At 39.9% G+C, this 26426-nt stretch overlaps 1 protein-coding gene across 6 annotated transcripts in view; it reads right to left on the bottom strand.

The window, feature by feature from the left end:
• Positions 1-13603: 13603 nt before the first annotated feature.
• GULP1 (GULP PTB domain containing engulfment adaptor 1) overlaps positions 13604-26426 on the bottom strand; it is a 147052-nt gene continuing 134229 nt past the window's right edge. For 4 of the 6 annotated variants that reach the window (XM_033064254.2, XM_033064253.2, XM_033064257.2 and 1 more), the window contains 2 exons: positions 22830-22924; positions 13604-15589 (listed from right to left, as the gene is read on the bottom strand). In XM_033064254.2, the coding sequence (XP_032920145.1) occupies positions 15518-15589; positions 22830-22924 (167 nt within the window). In that variant the 3' untranslated portion in view covers positions 13604-15517. Of the gene's footprint in view, positions 15590-21154; positions 21166-22829; positions 22925-26426 lie in introns of all 6 variants that reach the window. The other 2 variants (XM_033064256.2, XM_033064259.2) reach the window with 1 other exon arrangement.

The following is a 26426-nucleotide window of genomic DNA, read 5'->3' as shown; positions in this document are numbered from 1 at the left end:
GAGGTTTCAAATGGCTCAAAGTACTCACAAATGCTCAAGTTCTTCCTGCACATCTCTAGGTTGTACCTTTTTCTGTCCACTGCCTCTCCTAAACTTAGTTGTACAATCGGGTATTTTCCCCTGAATTTCTGTGGAATTTGGATACTAAATCCCCTCTGAGTCCTGAGAAAACCACTGGAAAAACATAGGAAAAAAATCAATCTACACAGTAAGGATATCTGAGTGGGGTCACACCTTAAAGGGGTATCTTTTAATGCAGTATTGATGATGGTAAATTTTCAAAAGTCTCATGTTTGTAACACAAAGAGTCTTCCAGTTAGAAAATTTTCAGAGTGAACCATATAATGGCACATATAAAGAATGAAAACAGGAAGTTGCACTTTCTCTTAACAGATGGAAATAGCAGATGTACCCAGATAATTTAATAATCTGTGGAAATATTAGTTTTAGATCCAAAGTAATCTGAGAAAAAACACATTGGATTTTCCCCAAGGACATCAATAAAACAAAAATCAACTGACACCCAAATAGAAGAGGCTAATCAGCACTTCACTACATTTTTTCATGTGGTGGTTTGCTGCAGTGTCACCTTGACACAGAGTGCTGCTGCAGCAAAGGAAAGCACACAAGAGCCATCTGCAAGTGATAGAAATCCAGTGGACTACCCCATGGTTAGCATTTCACCAGGCAATCCTTTAGAAAGGCTGCTCTGGAGCACTGCAGGCTCCTGCTGGGACTGAGGCTCTGTTAAGACTGCAGCTGTGTGATGTGCTTTACTGCAGAGATGTACAACAGTGGGAATAAATGAGCAATCCATCCAGAGAAACAGACACAACTGGACTGAAGATCCTCGGTCAGTTTAGGATTTTAGAAAGCAGAACTGATAACTGCTCCTTCTGCTTCATTCCCTGCTGTTGTTCACAACTCTGCAGCCTCTTACTGAGCTGGCAAGAGAGTTGCAGGGTCAAAATAAGCTGCACTCTCTGCTCACACATTACAGGGATTTTATACCCACACTTTAAAGTAGTAGAACAAAGTGGCCTACAGATATTTCAGTCTCTTGAAAGGCCCATAATTACATACCAGACTCTTCTGATAGGAGTATTTCTAATTCCTGTTCAATCTGGAATAAAATATTGACAGGAAGCACATGTATTTTAAAACAGCATAAAATCATAAGATGTCTTATTATGATACCTTTTTCTTACATTTTATTTTTTTTTCTATTTCCAAAGGCTGTTGTCCTTAAAAGGATTTAAATTTCCTTGTTTAATAGCAAGTGGTTTGAATTATTTTGTTTACAGACCTAGTGAGGTCCATAGATTACAGGCAATGCTGTTTTTCCCAGAGCTCTTCCTAGCAGTCTTTTCCAACTCTCATCTTTCTTCACTTCTGTCCTCCCTTCCTGCAAAGGAAACATTCCTGCCCAACTCTCCTCCCTTCAAACTGCTTCACTTCTAATCCCATGGGAAGATCCCTTCCTCATCTATTAAAACAAAAAACCATACCCAAATGCCAAACCAACCCACCAACAAACCTCATCATCGCAGCAGTAACAAACCTGGGTGAGAAAGGACATTGCTGCTTCCCAATATCCCGCGAGGCACTCAGCACAGTCCTGCTGAGCCACTGGATGGCACTGGCACTGTCACTGCCCAGGGGACACACTCCACACTACCCTGCAAAGGCTCATCCCCCTTTGCTTTCCCTAAATTCCCCTGTGCCTTTGAGCACTGCTGCTGTGCTCTTCACTAACACAAAGCCACCCAGGTTTTCTGTAATTTCCACGGCCAGGTCCTGCTTAGATAGGATGGGACATCCCCAAAAATAACAAATCACTGCTGTTGTGGCATGGCCATAGAGTGAATGATGACCAATTCAGTATGAACTTCTCTCTCTGCCAAGCTGCTAAAAGAGTACAGAAACGGGACAGGCCTGATTTGACTCTCCTGGTGTGTCAAAAGTTTGGGCAGTGACTAAAATAATCTAGGATTTTGGTAAGTAAAATGAAGCAGACGCTTGTCAAGGTTTTCCTAGCAGAGCAGCCTGAGATTTGCAAACTGCATGTTCTGACTTAGATCAAAACCACAGAGCATGTTGGAGTTTAGCTTGGATTTGAGTTTTTCCAGAAACAACGGAAACTTGGTACCACTTCAGATGACAGATGAAACAAAGAAGTAAAATCTTCATTGCAGAGTTCAGTTTGTGGTCATGTCATGTGAAAGGAGGTCAGATTACCAGTGACCGCACTGAAAGCTTTACTCATAGCAGAGTTCAGATATCATGAGAAGTAAAAAAGCTCTCCGATATCTGACCTAAAAACATTGCAGCCTAGAAGTATTAATGAAATTAACTTAGGTTACAGTTTGCTAAGTAGATACTGAAAGGTAGCTAAAACATCAACTCAGAGCAAAGAAATTCAGCTGAACAGAAAAAACACCAAGGACTGCTTTTGTCACTTTTGATGGTTTGGGCTTTTTTGCCCTGAAAATGTTGGCTGTAAATGACCTACATACTTTTGTGGCTAGATCAAATCTATTGGTAAAGGATAAACTTAAAATTATGTTCATGTCATTAGATTGTAAAAAAGTCTTCTGAGCAATTTTTAACTCATTGTTCTGGGTATATTTGAAGAAAGAAAAACATCTTAATCATGTTATTTTCCTAGAGCACACCTTCCCACCTTTTCTTTGCTCCATTACTCTGTCCTTTCAGTGGCAGCCCTGTGTGAATAAGAATAACCTTAGTTAAGGAGGTCTAGGACTTACAACATGGTAGATTTAGAAATTGGTTTAGAACTTGGCAAATTTGCCAGTCAGTCACACTGAGGAGTGCACTCACTCCTCTGTGGCACACCCCTGCTTTACCACAACACAGCCTGGAACACGAGACTCTTGGGACGATTTGAGTGAGAAAATTAGCAAATAACTCTTTCTGATGCTAACAATTTCTCTAATAAGACCTGAGTGCTAGGATGTACATATCTGAAAATAGATACAGGGAAGAGGGAATGCATCCTGCACATAATTAGAGCTAGCTTTGCTTAAGTAGTGTCATGCACTGCCTTGCCTTCCAACAGAACCTTTTCAAAAAGTGGTGTTAATTTTAACACAACTGCCCTTTCACTGTAACTCCCTGATGTGTAATATTTTTTTCTATGTAAGGCTGAGTTAGCCAGAATAACAGCATATGTCACACATCTATCACAACACGTCTCAACCTGTAGCAAGAACTTTACATCCTTGATCCTTTTCTCTCAAACTCCCCCTTGTTCTTCACTGAAAATGCTAGAGTAAATAAAAATATTTCAATTTTCTCTTACTCTGGCCATATCCACAAAGCAAAGTTGGCATAAACTAGGTATCAAATGTATCTAAGAAATGCATCTAAGTGTATATGCATGTAAATCAAGTCATTAGGGTTTCTAAGCTGGCAGATTGCTGCATAACTAATGTGGCAGCAAGGAAGGCCACAGCTCTTACACCTGTTTCACGTGGTTCCTCACTGTGCTATTGTGAGCTTTTTCCAAAAGATTTTTATGGGGTTTTTTTTGTTTGAAGGTGCATATGGTGATTTCACGATTATAAACTGCACCTGATTATAAGCCATATGTTCCAATACAGAGTGTGATAAAAGGTATCTGTTCTATCACCATCTGTTGAGGGTGGGGGCAGTGATCCTTATCTCAACGGCAGATATTCTGCTAATGGGCCATCCATTGAAACCAGGCAGGGCATTGTTCTTTATCTTTTCACAACCCATCCTTCCTCCAGCCAGTCATTTTCTGCTGATGGCCCATTGAGTCCCACTGTGTGACTGATAAAATTACTGCATCCCATTGGAAGTTGCTCCAGCCAGGGGGAAGAGCCCAACATTTCTTACCAAGATAAAAACAGAGGTTTTGGGACACTAAGGGAGCCCCTTTCTCCACTGGACTCCGGAGGAAAACCGGATTTCTCCACATCACCACTGGAGCTCTGGAGGGAAACTGCACCTTGTACAGGAGCACTGCTCCAACTGAGTCACATCTGTCACTGCAGGAGGATGCAGCCACCATTTAATGGGACTGCTACCAACACCCTGCCTGACGGGGTGTCAGGTTGTACTCTGACTTTGTCAGGGTTTGGAGTTTGTTTCTTTGTAGTACTGTATTTCTATTTTAATTTCCCTACTACAGAACTGTTATTCCTAATTCCCATATCTTTGCCTGAGAGCCCCTTGATTTCAAAATTATAATAGTTTGGAGGGAGGAGGTTTACATTCTCAATTTCAAAGAGAAGTTCCTGCCTTTCTCAGCAGACACCTGTCCTCCAAACTAAAGCAGCACCTTTTTGTTCTTTGTCCATATATAAGCCGCACCTAAGCCGCACTTTGGGTTTGAACCAAAATTTTAGTCAAAATGGTGTGGCTTATAATTGTAAAATTACTGTACACCCATATATAAGCAAATCCATTTAAACACATGCATATATAAATATCAACATGATTAAAGGCAAGAGCTAGAGTTTACTGTGTTGATAAGCCAGTCTAGCCATATTCTTAGAAAAGGAAAAGCTTCTTTTTCTTTTCCAAACTGCAGGTTGATTTCACATCGGCAGAGATAATTATATAATTATGAAACATATGCTTATCTTTTCTTTCTTTCAGAAAGGGAAAAAAATAACTAAATTTCGTGGAGATGGGATTAGAAACATATTTTGCTAATTATTCCAGGGAGGAGCTGTCTAGGGGAGCTAAGTGTCTACATTTTCTGTCAAGCATCTAAGGGTACCTATGGGACAATCACAGGGAGAAAGTCTATCACACTGAAATTTATCATACTCTGTCAATAAAGGCTATGGTGAAACAATACCAATTAAATTAAACACATAACAGTCCATGAAAGGGTCAAATAAAAATATACTCTTATTCACCACCATAAAATCTGTATCCCTCTGAGCAAGGGGTTCCATGCAGTTAAAATTTCCATTATTTGGATGCATGGACTGAGTGGGGAAGGAATGCTTTCCCCATGCATTGCCATGGGCTCTTAACACATCAGTCAGTGGATATGAAGTCAGGCAGCAGAATTGGGAAGGCAGAGAGCATGGCTGCCCCAGTGCCACAGAAGTCCAACATCCCTGTGCTGTGCACACATAACCTCACACAGAATGCGGTTCATTGCTTCCCTGGCAGCTGCAGAAAACGCTGACACAAGATGGAAAGTGATTGAACAACAGAACTGAATAGCCTTCCCTCCTGCCTTTCCCTGCACTGTCCTCAGCTGCAAGTCTTTCCTGTGCCTCTCCCTTTTAATGACACTAACAGGCTGCTAATGTGAGAGCTCAGTCATTTTTATCCCCAACCCAACCTTCTCTCCAGCCAAGCTCTGTGCTTGCACTTGTCCAGACACCAGCTCCAGCCACAGCTTCCAAAGGGAGCTGACAAAGCTGTTGGAACCTGACCTGGCCCAGCCCAAGGCCTGGCACTCTGTGCACGGGCAGGTGCCATCCCTGTGGCACACACAGCCCTTTACTACAGAGAGACACCTCTGGCTAAAGAGGGTTTTACCCTCAGCAGAGGCCAGGAGAGCCCCTGGCCATACCAGCAAAGGCTCAGAAGAAAATCTACATATACCTAATGCAGCTGAAGAGGAAAGAATATTGTGCAAAAGTCTGGACCACAAAAACCTTCTAAGAACTACTTGTACTGGATCCTGAGTGTTCTGGAGTTCCCAGGAATTGAGACTGCTATGACAGAGGCAGTTGCCCATATGGAAATTAATGCATCAATCAGTGCTGGAGATGGAACTGGAAGATTTACAGTCTGCTTGGATGGGTGGTCTTACCCTGAGTTAATACATAAATTTGGAGGAGGCACCACTGTTTTTTTGGAATTCCTAGGACATGGCATATGGGCCTTCAGCAATCCACAGGAAGATGAAAGCATTAACAGAAATATTGGTCATGGGGAATTGTGTGGGTGGCAGAGTTGGGATAGTGGAGGCAGCCAAGTCTGTGGGGCAGCAGTTCACTTTTCCATGTGCATTCAATCTGCCATAGCCACAGACTGGTCCTGAGACAGCCCTGTGGAAAGCAGGAGTACATTTGACTTGGCCTCAAACAGCATCTCCTTAGCAAATGAACTGCTGAGGACCATGATGGCAGCCACACAAAGAAAGTCCTTCCAGGCAGACTTTAATGGGAAGCTGGGACTGATTCATCAGAAGTATCTAGTCTGCCTTTCATGAGGTTTAAACGTTCACCCTTCAAACAAGTCCTACTGCACTGCTGCTTGGAAGCTTGGTTTCCCTCTCAGCAGGCACTCCACAGGAACCAATTTAAGCTTGAGGAGACAAAAAACAGCTAAGGTCTATCAAGTGAGGTTCAGGACAGGATTTCTTTTCCAGAGCAGAAAAGCAAGTCCTGCATAAACTGTTCATGAGCTCAGATTAATGGATGTGGCTGTGGCTATGTAAACATGATTCTGGTGTGGGCACGGGGACTGCTGGGGTGAGGAAGAGCTGAAAGAGAAGAGAGGAATCCAGAGCTGAAACATCAAAGGCTGGTTTAAGCTCAGAGTGGGGTACAGACACCCTACCAGTTTATGCAAGCACATAATGGTGTCAGAGTCCTCGAACAAGGCTGGCTGACAATTTCTGGGCTTCCTCAACCTCTTTTTCCCAGAGCTGGACACCCCTGTGCTGAGCACCAGAGGGTCACCTGAACAGACAAATCCAGAGGTCATATCCCCCAGCTGCCCTCAAGGTGCACTGGGGTTCCAAACCCAGAGTGGACTCCCTTGATGCTGGGACCTGCTGGAATTTGGCTCCACAGTAGAGGGCTTTGAATGCCCTAGTCCTGTACTTCTGACAATTCAAAGGAATAACTATCACTGCAGTGGAAGAATATAAAAAGATAAAATTTACACATAAAATCTTATTTATGTCTAAATCTCAATATGAATAAAGGAATGGCCTGACATGCAATGACACCAAGAGACTGAAAAAGATATGGAAGCATTTTTCCATTTCTATCTCACCATACCTAGAGTGGCAAATAAACCATCCAATATAACAGTGCAATTGAAAGGTAAACTGTTTCCCCTAACAAAACAGCTTTGAAAAGGCAGTTTGTAGAAGACAACGCCAGAGCAGCACACAAGAATTTTGGTAAGAAATTATTTTTATAAAATAAAGGTATAGCACTGTTTGGGACAAAACCTGTAACACCAGAACAAAAACAACAGTCACTAGCTGGTTGGATAAAAAAACGTAGACTACAAGGTTGTGCCAACATTACCCTTAAAAAACAGTTTGAGGCATCTTGAATTTTCCCTGCCTTTGGTCAGGCCTCAGTATGCACAGAACTTGCTTCCCTGGGTGCCCACAGGAACAAAATCCCCACAAACTCCTGCTGTGCTCTCCTGGAAGTGTCCTCAAGTGCTGCTTTCCAGGAGTGTAGCCTTAGATCAACTCCAGTCAGAGCTCAAGTCGTGTGATGCTGTTGCATAAGGTGTGGGGGGTGGAAAGCACAACTCTAAGGAAACAGACAGCTGTAGATCACAAACTAATCCAGCATTCCTGGAAAACAGCAGGCTTCTTGGGGCCAGCCACAGGAGTTTTTTTTCCAAATTTTCTTGGAGGCTTATTTGCGCTTTGAAGCACCAACATGCAATTTGTGATTCCCAGGAAGAAGGCTGGATGTTAGGTCTTAAAGAAAAAATTCTTGCCACTATTTCTAAACAGAAATGTTAGAATGTTGAGGTATACACCCATGTATTTCACAGCTTTCCAGATAGTTCTCTAGGAAGACTGAAATAGTGGAAAAACAAAAACAAATTCATAAAACCTATGCAATTATAAGAACAATAAGTAATATTCTAACAAATGGAAGCTAGAATACTCTATGGGCTTGATGCATTTTTTATGCATTTCATTAAACTCTATCTTGCTTATTGTTTTGTTGCATTTAATTAATTTTGGAGAGTCAGAATGTGTCCCTATTTAATCTAAATTCTGCCAGAATGTATTTGAAGGTACCTTTTCTCCATGGTTTTCCCCTCAGGCTCAGAAAAAGCAAGTTTTGAACATTCTCTGTTTTGTAACAGCTGAGAGAGGGGCCAGTGTCTGGAGTGCATTCAATGTCTGTCTGCACCTCTTTGCCTTGTGCTTGAAATCCTGATGGGGATTGACTTGACATTTCCACAAACTGTCAGCCCTGTTAATCTGTATTCTTGTTCAGCAGCTGCAGGGTCTGCAGCACCTCCCTGTTCATCCATCCCAAACTGCCCCCTCCTGACTCCAGAGGTACCTCTGGAAGCATGGGTCTCTGGAAGGAAAGCTTTCAGCACCCCTGTTTCACATCTGTGCAGCATTCCCATTCCAGTGTGAACAGATCAATGAGCAAATACCATTTGAAATATTCTAAACAGTTTGTCCACACGTTTTTCTGAACAATGAAAGCCATCTGCAACACACTAGTTTTAGACCCTTGATAGATATTGCTCAGTAGCATTTTCTGCATCAGCTATACCTTCACAGGCGCTCTAAATGTCTTTTCAGAGCAGTTAAGCATTATGTGGGTGTTTTCTGTGGGCTGTACAGTCATGCAAATTCAAGTTTTTCCTGCTGATAACCTCACACAAACTTTCTCATTTTACATCACCTCTCTCACTGCCTCCCTGTCCCTTTTCCCACCATAACAGTTTGCTTATGAGCATGCACCAAGATTCAGGATGACCCCCTGCAACAGAATCAAATATTGCTTTGAGTATTGTGTGGGATTTTTCTCTTTGGCATTCAACCTTTTATCCAGGGAGGTCTGTGAGAGACTGAATCAGTGGTCCTGAGAAAACAAATTGCTCTTTTCCTAAATTTCAAGTAAATTCATTATGGCTCTATGACTCATGTGGCTTTAATGGCCTTACTGGTTTATTTATTGGAGTGCCAAGAGGTGATTTATCTTGTTTACTTAGCTCTCTTGTCACTTGTTTGATACTTTTAAATAAGATTCCATTCTTTTAAAATGCCTGCCTTTAAAAGGGCTATTAAACAGTGGAATCTTCTATGAGATTATGTCACTCCAAATTTCATACATCAAGTTTTGCCATGTTAACACAGCATGCAACTGTGACGACACAGATCACAGCCTTGTTCAGGCTTTTTACATCAAACAGCACAGCAATCTACAGGTTTTATCAGAATACAACAGTGAGTGCTAAAAACCCTTAACACCCTGAGGGGCAGATGTTAGTGCAGATTCACTAAAACCTTAGAGATGTGAAAACAGACGTGCAACTCGTAAAGTCAACATTAACACTTTTCATCAGGAGACACTCTGAATTAAAATCTGGAAACAACTGCAAGCATTTTAACTTCTTTTGCTAATTTTTTTTTTGCTTCTCAGCAGCAGTATGGCAGATCATCAGCTAAGCTACACAAATACAGCCTGACTCATGAATGCAGCACAGCTGAGCCCAGTCACACAAGCAATCCCACAGAGCATTTCCATGCTCCTCTACAATTTCTCATTTTCACTTACCTTGAAAACTCTTACCTTTATTGCCAAGTGTAGTTGCTTATTTTGCATCCCAGGTTTATCAATCACAAATTATATGTGACCATGTCACTATTTTACAGGGTTGAAGTGTTTCAAAAAATTAGATTTATTCTGTTTTTTTCATAGTAAATAAGGTTGCAAAAATGGGGGAGACACGTTTCTGCATTGTTTACACTGTAAGTGACTTTAATCTGCCATTATGGTGGCTCTCTTCCACCACAAAAACAATAAGAAAGTGTGTATATGAGTGATAATGTTCTAACATACTCTAAATATTAATGAAGAGGAGAAAAAAGCCTCAGATTTTTAATCTATCGAGGCCCTTCAAAGGTTTTGTTGCATTTTCCCCCCACAAGAACCAGATTATCTTTAGAGCCTTATCCTATTGCAGTGCACAGACTAAGGATTTTTCTGTCTTTTCAAAGTGTCAAGGATTGCTTTATTTGAAAACAATGAAGTTCCTTTAAAAACACCCCAAAATACAAGAACACCAAAAGATTTAAAATGCGCAATAATTTTCCAAAGCAAATCAGTTTAGATTCCTGGAGAACTCATTCAGTTATTTTCAGTGAAACATGGTCAAAATATTTCAATTCTAATACGGTGCAGAAGCTTCAAAAAGCATCTTGTTTTAACTGAATAAAATTATTACAGAATATAATAATAAAAAAATAAAACTTACCACAATTTAAATGTCACACATGACAAAACCAGAGGTAACTTTTAGAAGTACTCAAGTTGAACAGAATTTCAGAGTTTCTTTTTGGTCAGAGCAGCTTTTGTGAAGCATGAAGCTGCAAAGGAAACTGCAATGAAAATTCTGAAGGGTCTATTCTAAGACTCCTCTTTTGGAAAAGATCTTATAAGGAGAATAATTTATATAAAGGTTTTTATTAACAGGCATTTAGAAAATATGGATGACTGCCATGCTTTCCAATCAATATTAGAATAAAAGCAATTAGCTAAAAAACTTTTGTGATGGCTTTCTACACCTTCCTTCTGGAAGCCTTTGCCAGATATGCAACTTTTCCAGGTTTTTAATATGGCACAAACTACTAGAAATTAGGATAAATGCAGGGAGACTGGAGCTTGCAGCAAGCAGCATCGTGGACGAGGCTCACTGTGATTACCTACTCTGTGTGAGGCAATATTCCTTGCTTCAGGCACACTCCAACAGCTCCAGAGCAGTTCTTGGGGACTGCAGACATGGCAAATCTGCTTCTTGGCAGCCCTTGTGAAACCCTGAGCTAGGCATAAAAAGTGATGGGGCAGAACGAGAGAAGTTCTCGCATCAGTTAAGTTTCACAAAAAAATGCAGTGTGACTGAACTGCTTAATGTTGGCACAAGATGATATTTTGTTCCCTTTTGATTTTCTTCTATACTTCCTTCATAATCTGTTTCTGCTCCTTCTTAATCTTTATTGCAAGGCATAAGCTCTGCTGAAATAAACAGCGGAAAATGTGAGGGAAAGAAAATAGTCTAAAGGCTGAAATCAGCTGACATTGGTTACTGTCATTTATACAAGACTTAAAATAAGTTCAGTCCATTCCAAAATCCACTTAAGGAGACTTAACCTGCAGGGTTTGTTATCCCCAACAATATATAAATTAGATTCTTGGGCAATTTCTTAAACACAAAAGTTAAATTAAATATTCATACATTTGGAAAGCTTTACCCCATCACACACATAAATTATGTATTCATTCCACAAATCTCACTGTCTCTTGTACTTCCAGAAAGTGTTTTGGTCTGATGAATAAATAAATGTGCAGTTTCTATAATCTATTCACCACCACTGGCTGAATGTTGGAGCATCCCAGGAAGGCAGCATGTATTAGAAATGTCAGCCTTTCCCTCAGACAAAACACTGCCTTACCTTTCTGAAATAACAAACCTAGATATTTGAAATCCTGGTCTCTATTTCATTTATGACAACTGCTCACCAGTACTTTTCACCAGCTCATAGTGCAACTCATGCCTCAGTCTCTTAATGAAGAATTTGTCTAAAAAAGAAAGGAGGGAAAAAAGCAGGCTAATGAAGTACCAAAGCTCACTTGCTGCCTTTTAGCTGAAGCTCACCCAACACTTACAGCAGGCATTTTCAGTTGCATTTTAAAACATATGACCAGCTATTCTGAGATTTTTTTTTAATCTGTGACTTCTGTATGCTCTAATTTTAAAAAGCAACAACAAAACCCCAAAGTGTGAAAATAAGGAAACTGAGAGCTTGCCTGCAATTCTTAACACATGTCCTGTCTTAAGAGGGTGTCCAAAGGGTGACAATCTCTAGTGACAAATGAGATACAGTGCAGACAGGGGCTCTGTGTGTTTAAGCAGAGATTTCTCAGGCAGTGGCAGTCTCTTCCTTTGCAGAATTCTTTTTGTGAAGCAGAGTTGCTCGGTGAGAATGAGACCATGCTTAGTTCCACCAACTGAAAATTAATCATCATAATGAAGTCTCAGAGCCAGCCCCATTCCTTGGCACATTCAATCACCTCTGGGATTACACAACCACGCTTCTGCAAGTGTGAGAATTTCTCCTTTTCTTCCTTTCCATCTGTGAAGCCAGAATGGAATATAATTCCTTTCACCACATGAAGGATTTGGTCTTTACCAATTTGATAGATGTTGTGTTTAGCACAAATGTCATCTGTCACATGGAAGGGCAAGAGCCACTTGCAGACCCATCAGAAGTAAAGATGAGTTTGGCCAAGAAAAACTTGCAATGATGCTCAGTGATGTATCAAAGGTTAAAAAAAAAGCACAAGCTCACCATATTTCAGCTGTTTAACTCCAGAATTCTAACCTAAGCAGCTCATTTACTCAGTATACTATAACAGGCAGGAAGAAAAAAGACTTCATATCATAGGGAAAAATAGGAATGTAAAGCAAGGAATCCTGCTTCTAGGTGTTAATATAGCTTGGTATGACAGGCCAGGACAGTTGCTGTCAAGTGGAACCAAAATCTATTACATGTCCAGAAGCGATACAGCCAGTTAGCATGGTCAGCAGAGTGATCACAGTTTAAAGAAGAAAGGAAAAAAAAGAAATGGAAAGAAAAGGCATCCAAAAGAGCCAACAAAACAGACAGCATGAAGCTGCACTGGTATTTTATTTTTGTTGCAAGGCAAATTTACAAGCAAAAAAAAAAGTCTTACAAACAAAAGAAAAAAGTCTTGTTCCTTAGCACCATATCTCTGACCTGGTAGATGGTGTTGCTCTCTCTCACTGTAACAAGACAACTCCCACAACCAACGCTGTGTTGTGAGCAGCAGCAGCACCCCACTCACTCTGACCAAAGCAAGAGTAGCTGCTTGGGCTCCTCTGACTGCTCCCAGCCAGGTGTTTTCCAAGCAGCATGTGAAGATGTGGCACATGGAGTTGTTGCTCTGCCTGTGAGAGAACTCTGAGAGCAGCAGGGAGGGACAGCTCACGTTTACAGCTCACACAAGATGATGACCTGTGCCCCTTTCCTGCCAGCACCCAGACCCATGGATGTTCAAGCCCCACTCCCACAAATCCAAGTGCTCAGATGGGTTTTGAACATTAGCTTGGATGTAAGTTTTACAAGGGAAGAAATTACCAGATGGTTTAAGATCACTTTTCTTAAAAGCACAATACCATCTGCAGTAGCCTGTCCCATTAACACACCTGGGTTGTAGAGATTGCTTCCTAAGGCTCAGGAAAACTTCAATTATATCCTTCCCTCCCTAAACAGTCAGTCAGCGGCCAATTACATTGAACAGAGAAGTATGGGGGGAAAAAAAGCAAATAGAAAAGTCAATTAAATCCAGGAAGCACTTCAGAGAGAGTAACTCCCTAACTGTCAGTATTACACAGCTGCATACAGAACAAGATTTTTCTCTGCTGACTGCAGATTAGCCCTGACTCTAATAAAAGGGAGTGGAGTCATTCTACCCTGAGATCAGATCCTTCCCAAACGTGACTTTTGACCCATTCCAGCACTAAACCCTCCTTTGTGGCAGGTCCAGCTCAACATTTAAGCACCTCCCCACTCTACCTTCTGAGTGGGCATTTTAAGTGAATGGACAGTGTTCTAGGATGCAATTTATTTAAAAACATTTATTTTAGGCAAAATTAAACAGACATTTGAGATTACATAGAAATACAGTTTCCAATTGGATCACATAAAAATTAAAAATGCACTGTTGTGTTGATTTAAGTATTTTTGTACGTATTGACCAGGTATATAAGATTTAACCATGCCATTTGCAGTCAACTATCATAAAAATCAGTAACGAAAAAGGTTTCTTAAAATGTGCAAATATTATCTTAGTGTTACCATTGATAATAAATGACCACTAAATAGATGCTTATTATGTAAAGCTTTTTAAAGTACAATAAAAATACAAATTCTATTTGTTAAAAAAGGCCATTCCTATGGCTACTAAACATCCTCATTATACAAATTCGAAAATACTATATGACAAACAAAATTATAAAGACTTTTCTTTATGAAACATATACTATTCTATTTGTTAGTGATTTCATATATTTTTTAATATATATATTTCTCTATAATACTCTATATGAATGATGAACTCAGAATAAGAGAGAGGAAGCCAAATGTCATGTAGGATGTTAAGGCCCCAATTCAGCAAGGTACCTGAGGATGTGTCAAACCCAGCAAAGGAATAATCCCATTCTTTTAGTGGACTCCAAAGGTACATGCACAAGTACTTTGTTGAACAAGGCATGAAAACACACATGATCAAATTGAAAAATGTGGTTTTAGTGTAAACTGTGACTGGTAAAGACAAAACCATAAGTGTCACCAAAAAAGCCTCTCACAAAAAAAAACAAATCTGAAAATTTGGGGGGGTCCACATTTATATGTTTTGAAGGGAAAAGTCTGAGATAGGTTTAAGATGGTGTTTTATTGCTTATGAGAAAGATTAATGAAGAGTATGCATAGACATGTCAGCCTTCATCTCACCAGCAGCTGAGAATTTTGGTGTGCAGGCATTTCTGTAACATGAACAACCAGTGGGCACAAAGGACTTACTTACAGTCAGTTCTTTGCAGAAAGCCTCAAAATTAAAGACATGGAACACTAAAGAAGAGAATAAAAGAATTATACTCAACAGAGCCTGGCTGTAAACACTCAGGTGCTGAAAGTAATTACAGAACTGAGCCCAGTGCCTGCTTATACACAAAATTACATAAATTCTTTAGTAAATGCAAGACCATAATCTTGCTTATAAGTTATGGCTAGCATGTAATGGATTCCAAGGTAGATACTTTATACTTCAGCTATGAAATATCAAAACAAAGGGCAGTTGCTCTGCCATTCTGCAATTTAGCAGTTCTTCTAGGCTCATTAAGCATTAATTAGCAAACTAACAACTTGTTAGTTTCTAAAACTTGAATGAAAATCTGGATTGTATAAACCAATGACAACATATGTACAGGACAGAAACCACATACAGTGATGGAAATCAATCACATTGCATCCAGATTTACCTTTGAAGCATATAGTAATAGTTAGTATTTTATGCTTTTTTCACTGCAAATTGAAATTTTTATAGTAGATATTAATGATTTTACTGCTTAAATATTAAGTAATGCCTTAAAAGCATAATTTCAAAATGCTGCCAGGTAAAGTATTGTGTAGCATTCATGCCTGCACATTTGCAGAGAGACAGAGAAAGAGAGAGGTATGTGTGACCTTTCTGAGGAACTTCTCCAAGCTAATACTCATAAAGCATAGGAAACTCGGGCCAAAATGTGACAAAGAAACACAACAGCGTAATTTAATCCATAATTCATAAACAAATACAACTTTTTACATTTATACAGGGAAAGACTAGAAAGAAGTTGGATTTTTACAGAAGCAAGCCTCACAAGAGTTTACATGTTGAAAAAAGCAATTTTTGGCACATGGATAGTATCTGTGAGTACGTGTTCAGAAATAAAAAACCCACTGTGGAGGAATTTCATATTGACTTTCTTGGTATCAGCACCTGCTGTCTAGTGGGTCAAGACAAAATACTGTGCCTTCAAGGGTTAATCCCATTTTGAACCCCTCCTGCAATGAAACAAGACATCATTAGTAAAGAGCCAAGTGAGTTCTAAAGGATTGCACTCTTCTTGTAAAAACATTTAAATCCAAGCATATCTTTAGGCACACAAAGTGCAAGGATACTTCAGCCTGAATTCACAAACATTTGTGTTGTTTGGTCAGCCACTTTTTAATAACTCTTAGTGGTTAACTCATAAAAGACATACACCATACAACAGCATAGCTACAGCATGTGCATAAAGTAAAGAAAATACTGTAGAATAATAACACTGAATATTCTTGTACATAGGTCACCAGAAATCCAAACAAGTTTGACTAGCCTCATGTTGTTCCTGGGTAAAATTCCAGATTTATATCGAAAAATACTGGTATGACATGGACACTGTTACTGATACAAGGTGTCTCCTGTGGTGCCATAAGAGCTGCCCAACAAAAAGTGCTGACTACCTCACCTAGGAGGGCTGCTCTGAATTGCTCCCAGTTAAATTGACAGGGCTCTACTGCCCACTGCCATCTGAGCTTCATGAAAAAGGCAAATAAAAATCACACTTGCTCTATTGCAAATGAAAAAACTCTGCATTTTTAAAGGCACATAACATAGTAAAATAAAACACAGCAGTATTTTGAAAGTGCAATGAGTTGCTTTAAAAGCTCAGACCAAAATTCACATCCATTTTATTAGTAGAAACACTGAAAAGATTATAAGCTGGATTTTACCACCTCCTCTATGGAAAAGAAATTAATTCTACAAATACTTTTTTTTTCATATGCTTTTACACATGCTTGGCTTGTTAAAGGTACTTAGTTCACACCATCCTAACATAACAACTGCACTTTTAATACAGGAAAAACACTCTTACTTTCATTTCTCTTTCTGCATTAAAAGAAGCTGAATAATTGTGGCTTGACCCTCAAGTCAGCTAGGAGTCAAGAAAATTTCAGTCTGTTGGGTTTAAGTACTTTGAAGGTTTAAGCAATTGGAAATGGGGTTTTGACTAGAAATGCCAAGAGAATATAAACTCCAGTGGCAGCTGTCACAGTACTCTGTTCAGTGAGAGAGTGCTGATTTCGTGTTATGAAATCAATAACAGGTTCTTTCATCAAGAAAGTATCTTGTAAACAAGATAAATCTTTTTGTAAAACCATCTGTATGGGGATTAGGCACAAACTCAAGTCTTTCCCTCATTCACAGCAGTACCTCGAGACCAAACCTTTTGGGTTAGAAGATAAATCTCATATCAAACCGGTTTAATTTCAAACAAATTCAAATCACAGGCTAACATTTGAAAAGTGTTTGAATATCTAATAACCATCCCAGGTACTGCTATCAGAAGAATAATGTGGAGAAACAGAACAAACCTCTTGGCAATACTTACTAAATGCTCTGAGAATTTCCAAGTAAAAGCTGCATTTTCCTAAAGGCAGATCCATACCATGAGATGCTGAGCAAGTAGCAGCACTGTGGTGTCAACATTCCTTAGCTACCCAGTTTGCTCTACCTGGATGACACAGTGCTGCCAAGGCACACTGGTGTATCTAAGATTTTTCTTTTTGGTTTTTTTTCTCTGTATTTTCCAAAGAATTAAAAGTAAGAACATTCAATGCAGAAGATATTTCAAGTGAAACACATCTTTTTACAAACAGACAGTGTTCATTTACCCAAAGGGTAAATTCATTGATGTAACTGCAGTCAAAGGAGGACTGCTTACCCAGAAGGAGAATACAGGGAATTAGCCCTAGGGTCTAATCTGTTACATTTTAAACCTTGCAGTGTGCCTAGGATGCTCAGCTTCTGAAGTACCTGAAGGCTGCTTCCAGTTTTGAGTTTGTAAAGGGATGCAGCAACAAGGGATTGTTGTTGGTTCTTCAACCTGAGGATGCTTGATGAGCTCCAGTAGCAGAACATCAACAATGGGTCTGACACAGACAGAGACCTTCATCCTGAGCCAGGCAGAGCCTTTGTTGAACATCCATCCCATTCCTGTCCTGTTCACTCTTATTTTTTCTCAGTTTTACAGTTAAACACAGTTTCCTGGTGCCTTAAGTAGCTCGACTTCCAACGCCCTTTTTCCAGCAAGCAAAGAGCAAATCAGCTGATGCATTTTGGAAGTACACTCATCTCACTGCTCTTATGCTGAGCATGAAAAGCTTTTTCCACACAAAGTGATATTTTGTCACTTAGCACTTTGCCTGTGTTTGCTGTGACTTGACTCAGAACTATTTCCACTTTCTTGAAGAACTGTGGCCTCCTTGACCTTTCCCTTCTGCAGCTTCACTCCAGCCACTTCCCCCCACCCCTGTTTAGTCCTTCTCAAGCTGTGATATTTTGCATTTAAAGCAATTACATTTCCGCATATTTGCAATGTGATCAATGCTAATCCATTCAGAGATTGCTGCTCTTTATGGATCATAATTATTAAAAACAATTTTTAACTTTATTACCAAAATGAACTATTGAATGTCCTAAAAGAAATCAGTGCTGTGGTTGTCGGGTGCTCTTACCAGTTGCACTCCTGAGAACAATGGTTCATCCATGCTCCTGTCTGTGACAGGGACATGGCATTTCCATGGTCACTTCTGAGCCACACCAAACCCACCACCATCAATATCACACTGCAGTTCCAAGCAGCCTCAAACTTCCATCACAACCACAAGGCCAAAAGCCCAACAGCACAGAAGGGATATCAAAGTAATGCAGGTGGCTAGCTGGCCATTCCTTTCACTAAAGGAATGTAAAATCTAGATTTTTTTTCCTCTTGGATATTTAAGCGGAGGACATGAAGTGAGAAGGAGTATAAACAAAGGAAAGCTGCATTGTCTAAGTCAATATCCCTAAAAATAATTGCAACCCTCAAGAGGGAAAAAATTAACCAGAATATCTCCATCCAGGAGATTCCCTGGCAAAGTGATTGCAACTTCCAAAGATGAGGAAGGCACAGACTTCAGATCTCCCACAGCCATCACTATTCCAAACTCCTCAGGTTCAGCAACATAACTGCAAATTCTTAATTTTTGGAATTTCCAAGACTACTTTGGCAAACAGATAATTAAAAAGTGAAATCCAATCAGCTGCAGTCAAGCCAGCCGTGGGTAGGCTTTAGGAGTAGATTCTCCTTTCCATGCAGAGTAGAACTGCTGTTGTTGCAGGTAACAGTTCTCACAGTGGTGCAGAGCACTGAGTGCTTTTAGGACTGCAGTTCATATCTACACCTGAGCTGCACTGGGCTCCCCAGTGCTCTGGCTCCCAGGGGGAAGCTGCTCTCTGATCATTACAGAACAGCACATGCCAACTTTTAACCCTCAGCATCCACAGTTGTAACAGTAATGAGATCAGTTGCAATGACACAGACTACAAATTATGATTTTTTTTTTCCCCTAATAAACTTAACTAATGTGTTAGGCAATTATTTTTAATGACATATAGGGTCAGTTTCTTGGTAAATATTTAGTTCATATATGCATAAAATGCACCACTAATTTTATGCACAGTATTAAACATATTTTGCCTTATGAAATTCAGACCCTTCAGCTTCTAATAATGTGTGTTAGTGTAACTCCTCCTGTTCATTAAATAACATGTATGCTATGGCTTCCTGTGCTTTAAAGGTTCAGGAAACAGAAACTCTTCATGCAGTCAAAATCTCTCTGATTTGCTGATTTTTCAGGGAATGCTAAAAAAGGTCACCCTGGCACTGGCCAGGAGAGGGAACAAGAAGGGCTATGAAGTGTGCATCTATATTGTGGCTTGTTTTTCTGTGTTCATGTCCTCCTCAAGGAGTTTTTTTACTTTAGAGGCATTTTAACACAAGGACTGAGCAGTTTAGGGATGTGATTGATGCCTTAAAGAGAGGAGCAAAGCTTGTTTCCACTCAAAACAGCTCAGAAACAATCCCTCTTCCAAAACCAGCCTTTTTTGGTGTCAAGGATGAAAAGATGTGAGCTATTCTGGTTAAAACCAGTAAGCAGTACAAGACAAAGAGCTTGCACTTTATCAGGAGATAAATTTGCCAGAGTCAACCTTATGGCTCAGAAGTTAACTCACTTATCACTTCACAGTGACTTCACTCAATGAGCTTAAGTCAGCACAAACCCAACGAAGCAATGACAAATTTACATATCTCAGAAAAGAGTGTTTAGAGGGCTGAGCATAACTTATTTCAGATGGAAAGATGTCAAGCCTCCTGACTGCTTCAGGGCATGCAGGGAGAATGGTTTGCAGCTCCTGGAAGCTCTCTGATATTAACTACCTTGAGATTTTAATAAATTATAGCAGCTGCTGCTGGTGTGATTCACAATCCAGGGAAACTTCTCACTGCAAGATTTCTGGGAAAGTAGACATTCATTTTATTAATGTCTGGATACAGTCAAAATAAAGATGAAAATATGTTTCAGCATAAGGGTGCAGCAGGGAAACAGGAGGTTGGACAGTCATCAGAGAGAGGCCTGAGCTGTAAAAGTCACATCTCGGCACATGTCCGAGTTTTAAGCTCTCCAAAAAGATCAACAGAGATTGGACTGAGAAATGGAATAGAAAGCTTAACTGTGAAATTTGGATCCTCACTGAAGTTTAAAAATAATAGTGTTCCCCTAGAGGCCAGGGAACTTTATCTGATCTCTGATTAAGTTCAGAATGCAGGATGCAAAGGAAAAGCACCCACTACTCAAGAGTTTATTGTCCAGTGCCTCTTCTGTGCTGTGCTCTACTCTCCCGCTTTGGTCCCAAATCACCTCCAGCACAAAGCTAGGTCAGGACAGCCTTTCTGCACACAGGGTGTGTGTGCTGAGGCACTCACATGTTCCACACAAGAAAAAAGGTAAGAGTCTGGACTGGGCTGCTCCAATCAGGTTGGCACAGCTTTGCTTGCCATTCTCACTGCAGGCTGAGCTGTACTCAACACTCCCGTGGTGGAAGTTTCTACTTGGAACTATTTGCTAGGAGCCTGTAAAAAACTTACCTTTGCAGATTTAGTGGAACACATAATTACTGAGACCCAGGCTGCACCTCCACAATGCAAAGATGACAGAATAATTCACTTTGAATTTGAGAAAAGAAGAGAGGCCCACATTTCTCTTTCATGTTTCTCATAGCAGGATTTCCAGAGCATGTCACACGTTCTGTGCTCTACCTGCTGTTGAGACTAGCACAACTGCTTCTGGTTGAAAAGTTTTAAATCATTACAACCAAACAAAAACTTGCTCTCAAACGTGGTTGTACTAACACAATCTCTGTACTAAAGGTTTTGCTTGAACGATTTCACTAGTGACAATGTGATAATGACAACTGGAGATTTCACAAGTACACATGGAAAACAAACAGCAGTGAAAACAAAGGCTTAGTATTAGCACCTGGCAAGACAGAGTAAAGGAAACAAACATCAGCTGTCCCTAAGTTAGAGATTGTAGGCCCCTAAAAATGAAAATGGCCCTCAGAGTTCTATATACAAAACATAAATAAATCTTAAAATTTTTATACATAAACAAATATACATAAAAATAGAAGCATAGGACAAACACGTGCACATTTCAATTGTAAATGCTTTAAATACCATTATTAAAATATGATATACCAACCATCGCTGACGCTGTGCACCCAGGAAAGCACAAAAAGATAAAAGACACATTAGGAAAAACTTGTTTCAATCTGAATTTTGCATACTAGAATAACTGCACACAGTGTTTGCTTTGGCTTAAGTTAAAATATGGGGATTTTTCATGCCCTTTCAGCTCTCACTCTCAGCTGGATCATACACAACAAGTTTTGTGCCTACATAAAGGCCCACTAATTAATTTTTAGTAAATAGCTGATATGCAAGGGGGAGTGCCTTTCTCCACAGGACACAGTAATACCCTCGTGCTTGGAGGTTTTATTATTGATTGGTTGTCTCCTTTTTTTAGATCAAGAGAGTATAAAGAGTGATGGGAGATTTCCATTTCATTACTTCAAACATCTCTGATAAGGACATTTACTACTCCATTCCCTGATGCTTTATGAGGTGACAGCACTCTGTAGTGTTATAGGCAAACAATTCCAAATACTGTCAAACCATTACCTGTAATAGGAACTCTTAATGTGTGACATTTAAATACTGACATCCCATTATTAGTGGTGACCACAGTTGCTACAATTTATTTTTCCTTAAAACAATGGAAATGTTGGTAATATATCAATGGGAGGTGCTGTAAGATTTGGAGTTGTTATTCAAGGGCTTGGTAACAACATTATAGCATTAACAATATACAAGCATGTTGTTGTAATTGCAAAGAAGAGTTCTGGCTTTTTGCTGCTCTTAGAAATTATATGGGGGACCAAGAAGGCTAAATTTCTTACTTCACTGTGTGTTTGCCAGTGGAACCATCCTGAACTGACATAGAAAAGAAAATGTACTCAGGAAAATGAAATGGTATTTAAGTAATTTTAAAAAGCCTCTACTGCTCTCTAGGCAGGAGAGAGGAACAGAAGGAGCCCGAGAGCAAATGCTCTTGGACTTTGTGGACTCCTAAGAGACAAGAGGGCTGGAAACCCTGGGAATGCTTTCTGCTGAGGAGCCAGGATCCTAGAAATTCAAGTTTCCATTATTTCCAGCCTTTTCTTTTGTTGGCAGGCTGCTTAAAAAAGAATGGAGATAAGCAAGCTGGCAAGGAACTAGAAGTTTTCAAAGTCTGACTGCAGAGCTTAATTTGTTCCAAAACTTGAGGACTTTCTCCTAGAATTGTTTCACAATTGGGTCAATAACTGAATGGACAACGTTGAGTGTTTCAGAATCAACAAACATTTTCTGATAAAAACACAACAGTTCAGAATTCTTGAAGAGTTTAATTGCCCCAGGGTGCCATAGAGCTGTTTTTAAAGACAGTAGAAAATTGGCCCTGAAAGCACCTGTCTGCCTGATGCTGTGAGAAACAGAAGTGATGGCACTGAGGGAAAGAGGAGGGTACATTGGGATGGTGGAGATTGCTGCAGCTGAAGATCAAGGGATCTGGAGGGCTCTTGGCTCAGCTCTCTTTTTCAGCTCTCTCAGTCCCTTCCCAGGTAATGGCTCATTTTGGTTACACTGCTGAGAAACCCTTCATTAGTGTAGCTGTGTTGGTACCAGGTGGGTACCAGGAGATAAAATTAGAAAAGGAATGGTCAGAAATAGAGGTTTGTCTATGCATTAGTGTGTGCATTGTGGAACACATTTTCAGGTAAGCATGCATTTCAAGAATAGGCACAGAGCCATCAAAACCCACGTAAGTCAGTAGTTACCTGCATCTCATCTAGTTTGGATTGAATGTCTGGAGGGAAATCTCCTGCTCCACAGCTAAAAGGGTCAAAAGGTTCTGCTCCAAAAAGGTCTCTCTCTGCAACAACAGAAAAGTGAGTCACTGGGAGAACAGGTACAGGCTCTGACAACAGTACTCTGAAAAAGCCACCTTACATCTCCTTCTCAGCTGAAAAACAGCACCACCAGACACAACACTCAGTAACCGCAACCTCTAACATCCCAACTTGCAAGCCAGGTCTTGGGCAGTTTTCCGAACTTTAATACACAAATATTTTTCCATGAACACCACTGGACTTCTGTTTAAGCCTCTCTTTATCTTCCTGTAATGCTTGTGCCTTCTAGAGATGCTGTGAGAAGCTGTTGTTATTTGAAGAGGGCATCATACGCTGATGTGTGCTCTGTAGTCTGTGTGTAAGGAGTTCCAAAAATGAAGAGGAAGCAACTGGACACGAGTTGCCAAATTTCATCCCTACATTATGTCAACAACAAATTACCAAGCAACTAATGTTCATGTCCCCTGTCTGCCACTGCTCAGGTTAAGGATGTTTTTCTGAGACAAGCAAATACTCTTACTCAGGCAAGGCCTTGGCTTGGTACAGTTCCTCAGTGAACAACTAACAGTAATTAAAACTAAAAAACATCAGTTTTAAAATCTTGGATAAGATCACAGCAAGAAAGGAAAAAATAAAAAAAAACCACCCCCAAAACCACAACAGGACCATGAACTGTCACCTTATGCTAAAATTCCACTAAATTTAGGTGCATAAATAGAATGATTGCAAATTTCCCTTTCTCAATACCAAAAGCTTCTCACTGTTTCTTAACTGCAGTTTGCCTTCTAGCGATCAAAGGGAAGGGGGTGTTTCTTTTTTTTTTTTGTCTGAGCAACAAGAAACATCTCCAAAACAACTGGTTTCTTTTTGCATATTAGATCAGTATAGTCCTTCATATCTACTGGCTCAAATATTTTTTTGGTTTTTCAGGTTTTGGGTGGTTTTTCCTTCTTCTTAGTAATAGATTTTTCTTTCCTACAGTTAAAGGTTCCATGTCTAGACACTTTTTCCATCTCACATTGGATTTAACTACAGCAGTAAAAAAAAAAAGAAAATTTTGCTAACCCTACCCAACCCCACTGATGGCAGAATTTACAGAACCAAGTTTGTGCAGTCTTGTCATTGGTGGAGAGAAAATCAACACCATTAGGAAATATCCTTTCCCCTAACTTCCATGGCTGCCTAGCAAGAAACCTGAGAAGCATTCAGCCTGTCTCAAAACAATTTTAGCTTTAGAGCATGACAGTAAGGGGGGCAACAGTGACCCTGAAGTGACTGGACAGTGAAACACCCTTGACACCTGAGATCTGGGTGACAATTAACTGCTGGACCCAGCCCCAGGCCTGCTATCAGTGGTGCAGCACTTGCCCACAGCTGCACAAATGGCTTGATTTTGGCATCCTTAGAGGCAGAATTTTACACCTCTGTTCTCTAGGTTCTTCAGCAGTTATTGTGCATATCAGTCTGTCAGGGCTTTGCCCTTATCAATTAGGTGTTATCAGGCTGCACACCAGGCATTTTAAATAACTGGCAACTACCATCATTTGCTCCCACAATAAAATACAGAAATTCCCATCATAAAACATGGAAATTTGAGCAGAACTTGATTGATTACATATTTCAAAAGCTGTGGCTAAAGAGTTATAAACTGTCACATGGGACCAGGAGATGGCCTGGATAAGAGAGCCTTATTCCAAGAGTTCACTTGAGCCAAGAAGAAATCCAATCTTTCCTGGCAAAGGCAGACCACCTGCATGCAAGAGAGACTTGAACTAGGATAATCTAATGTCAAAATTAGGTTGTCCCTCATCCTTTGCCTCCTTCACAGCCAAAATGGGTCTGCTCCAGTAGAACCAGTGTCCTGAAATGCTCTGATGCTCCTAGCAAATAACCTGCAGATGTGTAGCAGCTTTGACTTGCAATCTAACCTCTACTGGGCACAAAAGTTATTCTGCTTTATAACCCTCCACAGCCTATGGTTCATTATGTATGTCCATTTTCTTTCTTTTTACCTTTAAAAGGAGCAGTCAGCTCTCTCTATGGCCAGACAATTGAAAGCAGACAGTTCCAACACCAAGGCTTAGCAAACATTCTATGAATGTATTTAGGAAAAAAAATGTGAAGGACAAAACTTGTGCATTTAATTTGTACTGAATTATGACTTATGACTATTTTAAAAAGTAAGTATTTTGTACATTGTTATGGCTATTATCTCATTCCTGCCTTATTATTGGGTTTTACTAATGAAAGCACTTTGGAGCTCATTAGCAGGAGAACACAGAGGTTTTAACTCCTTTAATGTCATTCCTTCCTTTAATGTGAAAGATTTCTGAATTTATACTGTATACAAGGCAGAATTTAAAACCAACTAGAGTGTGACTTATTCCAAGTGACAGAGCCTAGTAAACCCTGCACATAATCAGATTGAAAATAAAGAAGCATTACCTAGTTGAGTTTCTGTGGAAAGTTATTACTTGGGAAACGATCCCTATCACAATTTGCTATCCATTTCAGCAGAACAAGCCCACAGAACAGCTGCTTTTCTGCATTTCATTTTGAGTGTTTAAGAGAGACTGCACTGCTAAGAGTCAGGCAGGGACAAAGTTCCATGGAATATTTTCAATAGCACTGTTATTTGCCTTGGGAACAAAAGAAGAACATGTGCAAAATGGAGAAATATGAAGATTTCATGCCTGCAGAGCTGCACTATTGCATGGGATATCCATAAGCTCATCCACCAGTGCTCACTCCACTCCTGATGGAGGAGGGGCTCATTTTTATACAGATGGGATAAATTGGAAACTTTTTATTTCAGGCCAGAGTATTTGCATGAAAATTAGCTGTAACAAGAATATCTTGCCTAACACACTCACCAAAATTACTGTAGCACAGGCTGGCATTTCTTTCTCCAATAAGCAGCAATGAGGAAGACTTTGAAAATTATTCTTTCAAATGGTACAAATAATTTCCTTTCCCTTTCTCATTCCTGTCTGGATGGAAATAAAATTGACCCACAAATTCAAAAACCATGAAATGTTGATGTTTTAGATCCTCAGTTCAAACCACAGGATAACATGAACAAGCAATAAATTCTGGGACCTGACATTCAGGAGAACAAACATATAATACTGGAGAGGAGCAACCTGCACTCTATGATAAATCCAAAATGAGCAATTACTGAGCAAAAATACAAATATTTGCCTTTTCTACTGCACTTGACATCCCAATCTCTACCTCAGCTCCCATCCAGGCACACAGCTATGCTGATATATGCTTTGCCCAGATGGAGCAGCTGTGATTACAAAAATGAATCACACAGAGACAAGCACCCAAAGAAATATTTGGAATAAACTGAGACCAGGAAATCCAGAAAGCCTTTCCTTTAGCTACAGGCTACTCCATTTTTTTTTTTTTTTTGAAATTATTACAGCTATTATTTGACAAAATACTCTTAAATATCTGCACGAAAGAGAACCTTGGAGCAGATTTCTGCCAGTTGTGACCTTGGATTGATGATGCATTTGT

This window comes from Catharus ustulatus, chromosome 7, assembly GCF_009819885.2.
Source record: "Catharus ustulatus isolate bCatUst1 chromosome 7, bCatUst1.pri.v2, whole genome shotgun sequence".
In the NCBI taxonomy this organism is placed as follows: Eukaryota; Metazoa; Chordata; class Aves; order Passeriformes; family Turdidae; genus Catharus; species Catharus ustulatus.
The sequence above is the reverse complement of the archived record's forward strand: the minus strand, read 5'-3'. Positions and strand labels throughout refer to the sequence as shown.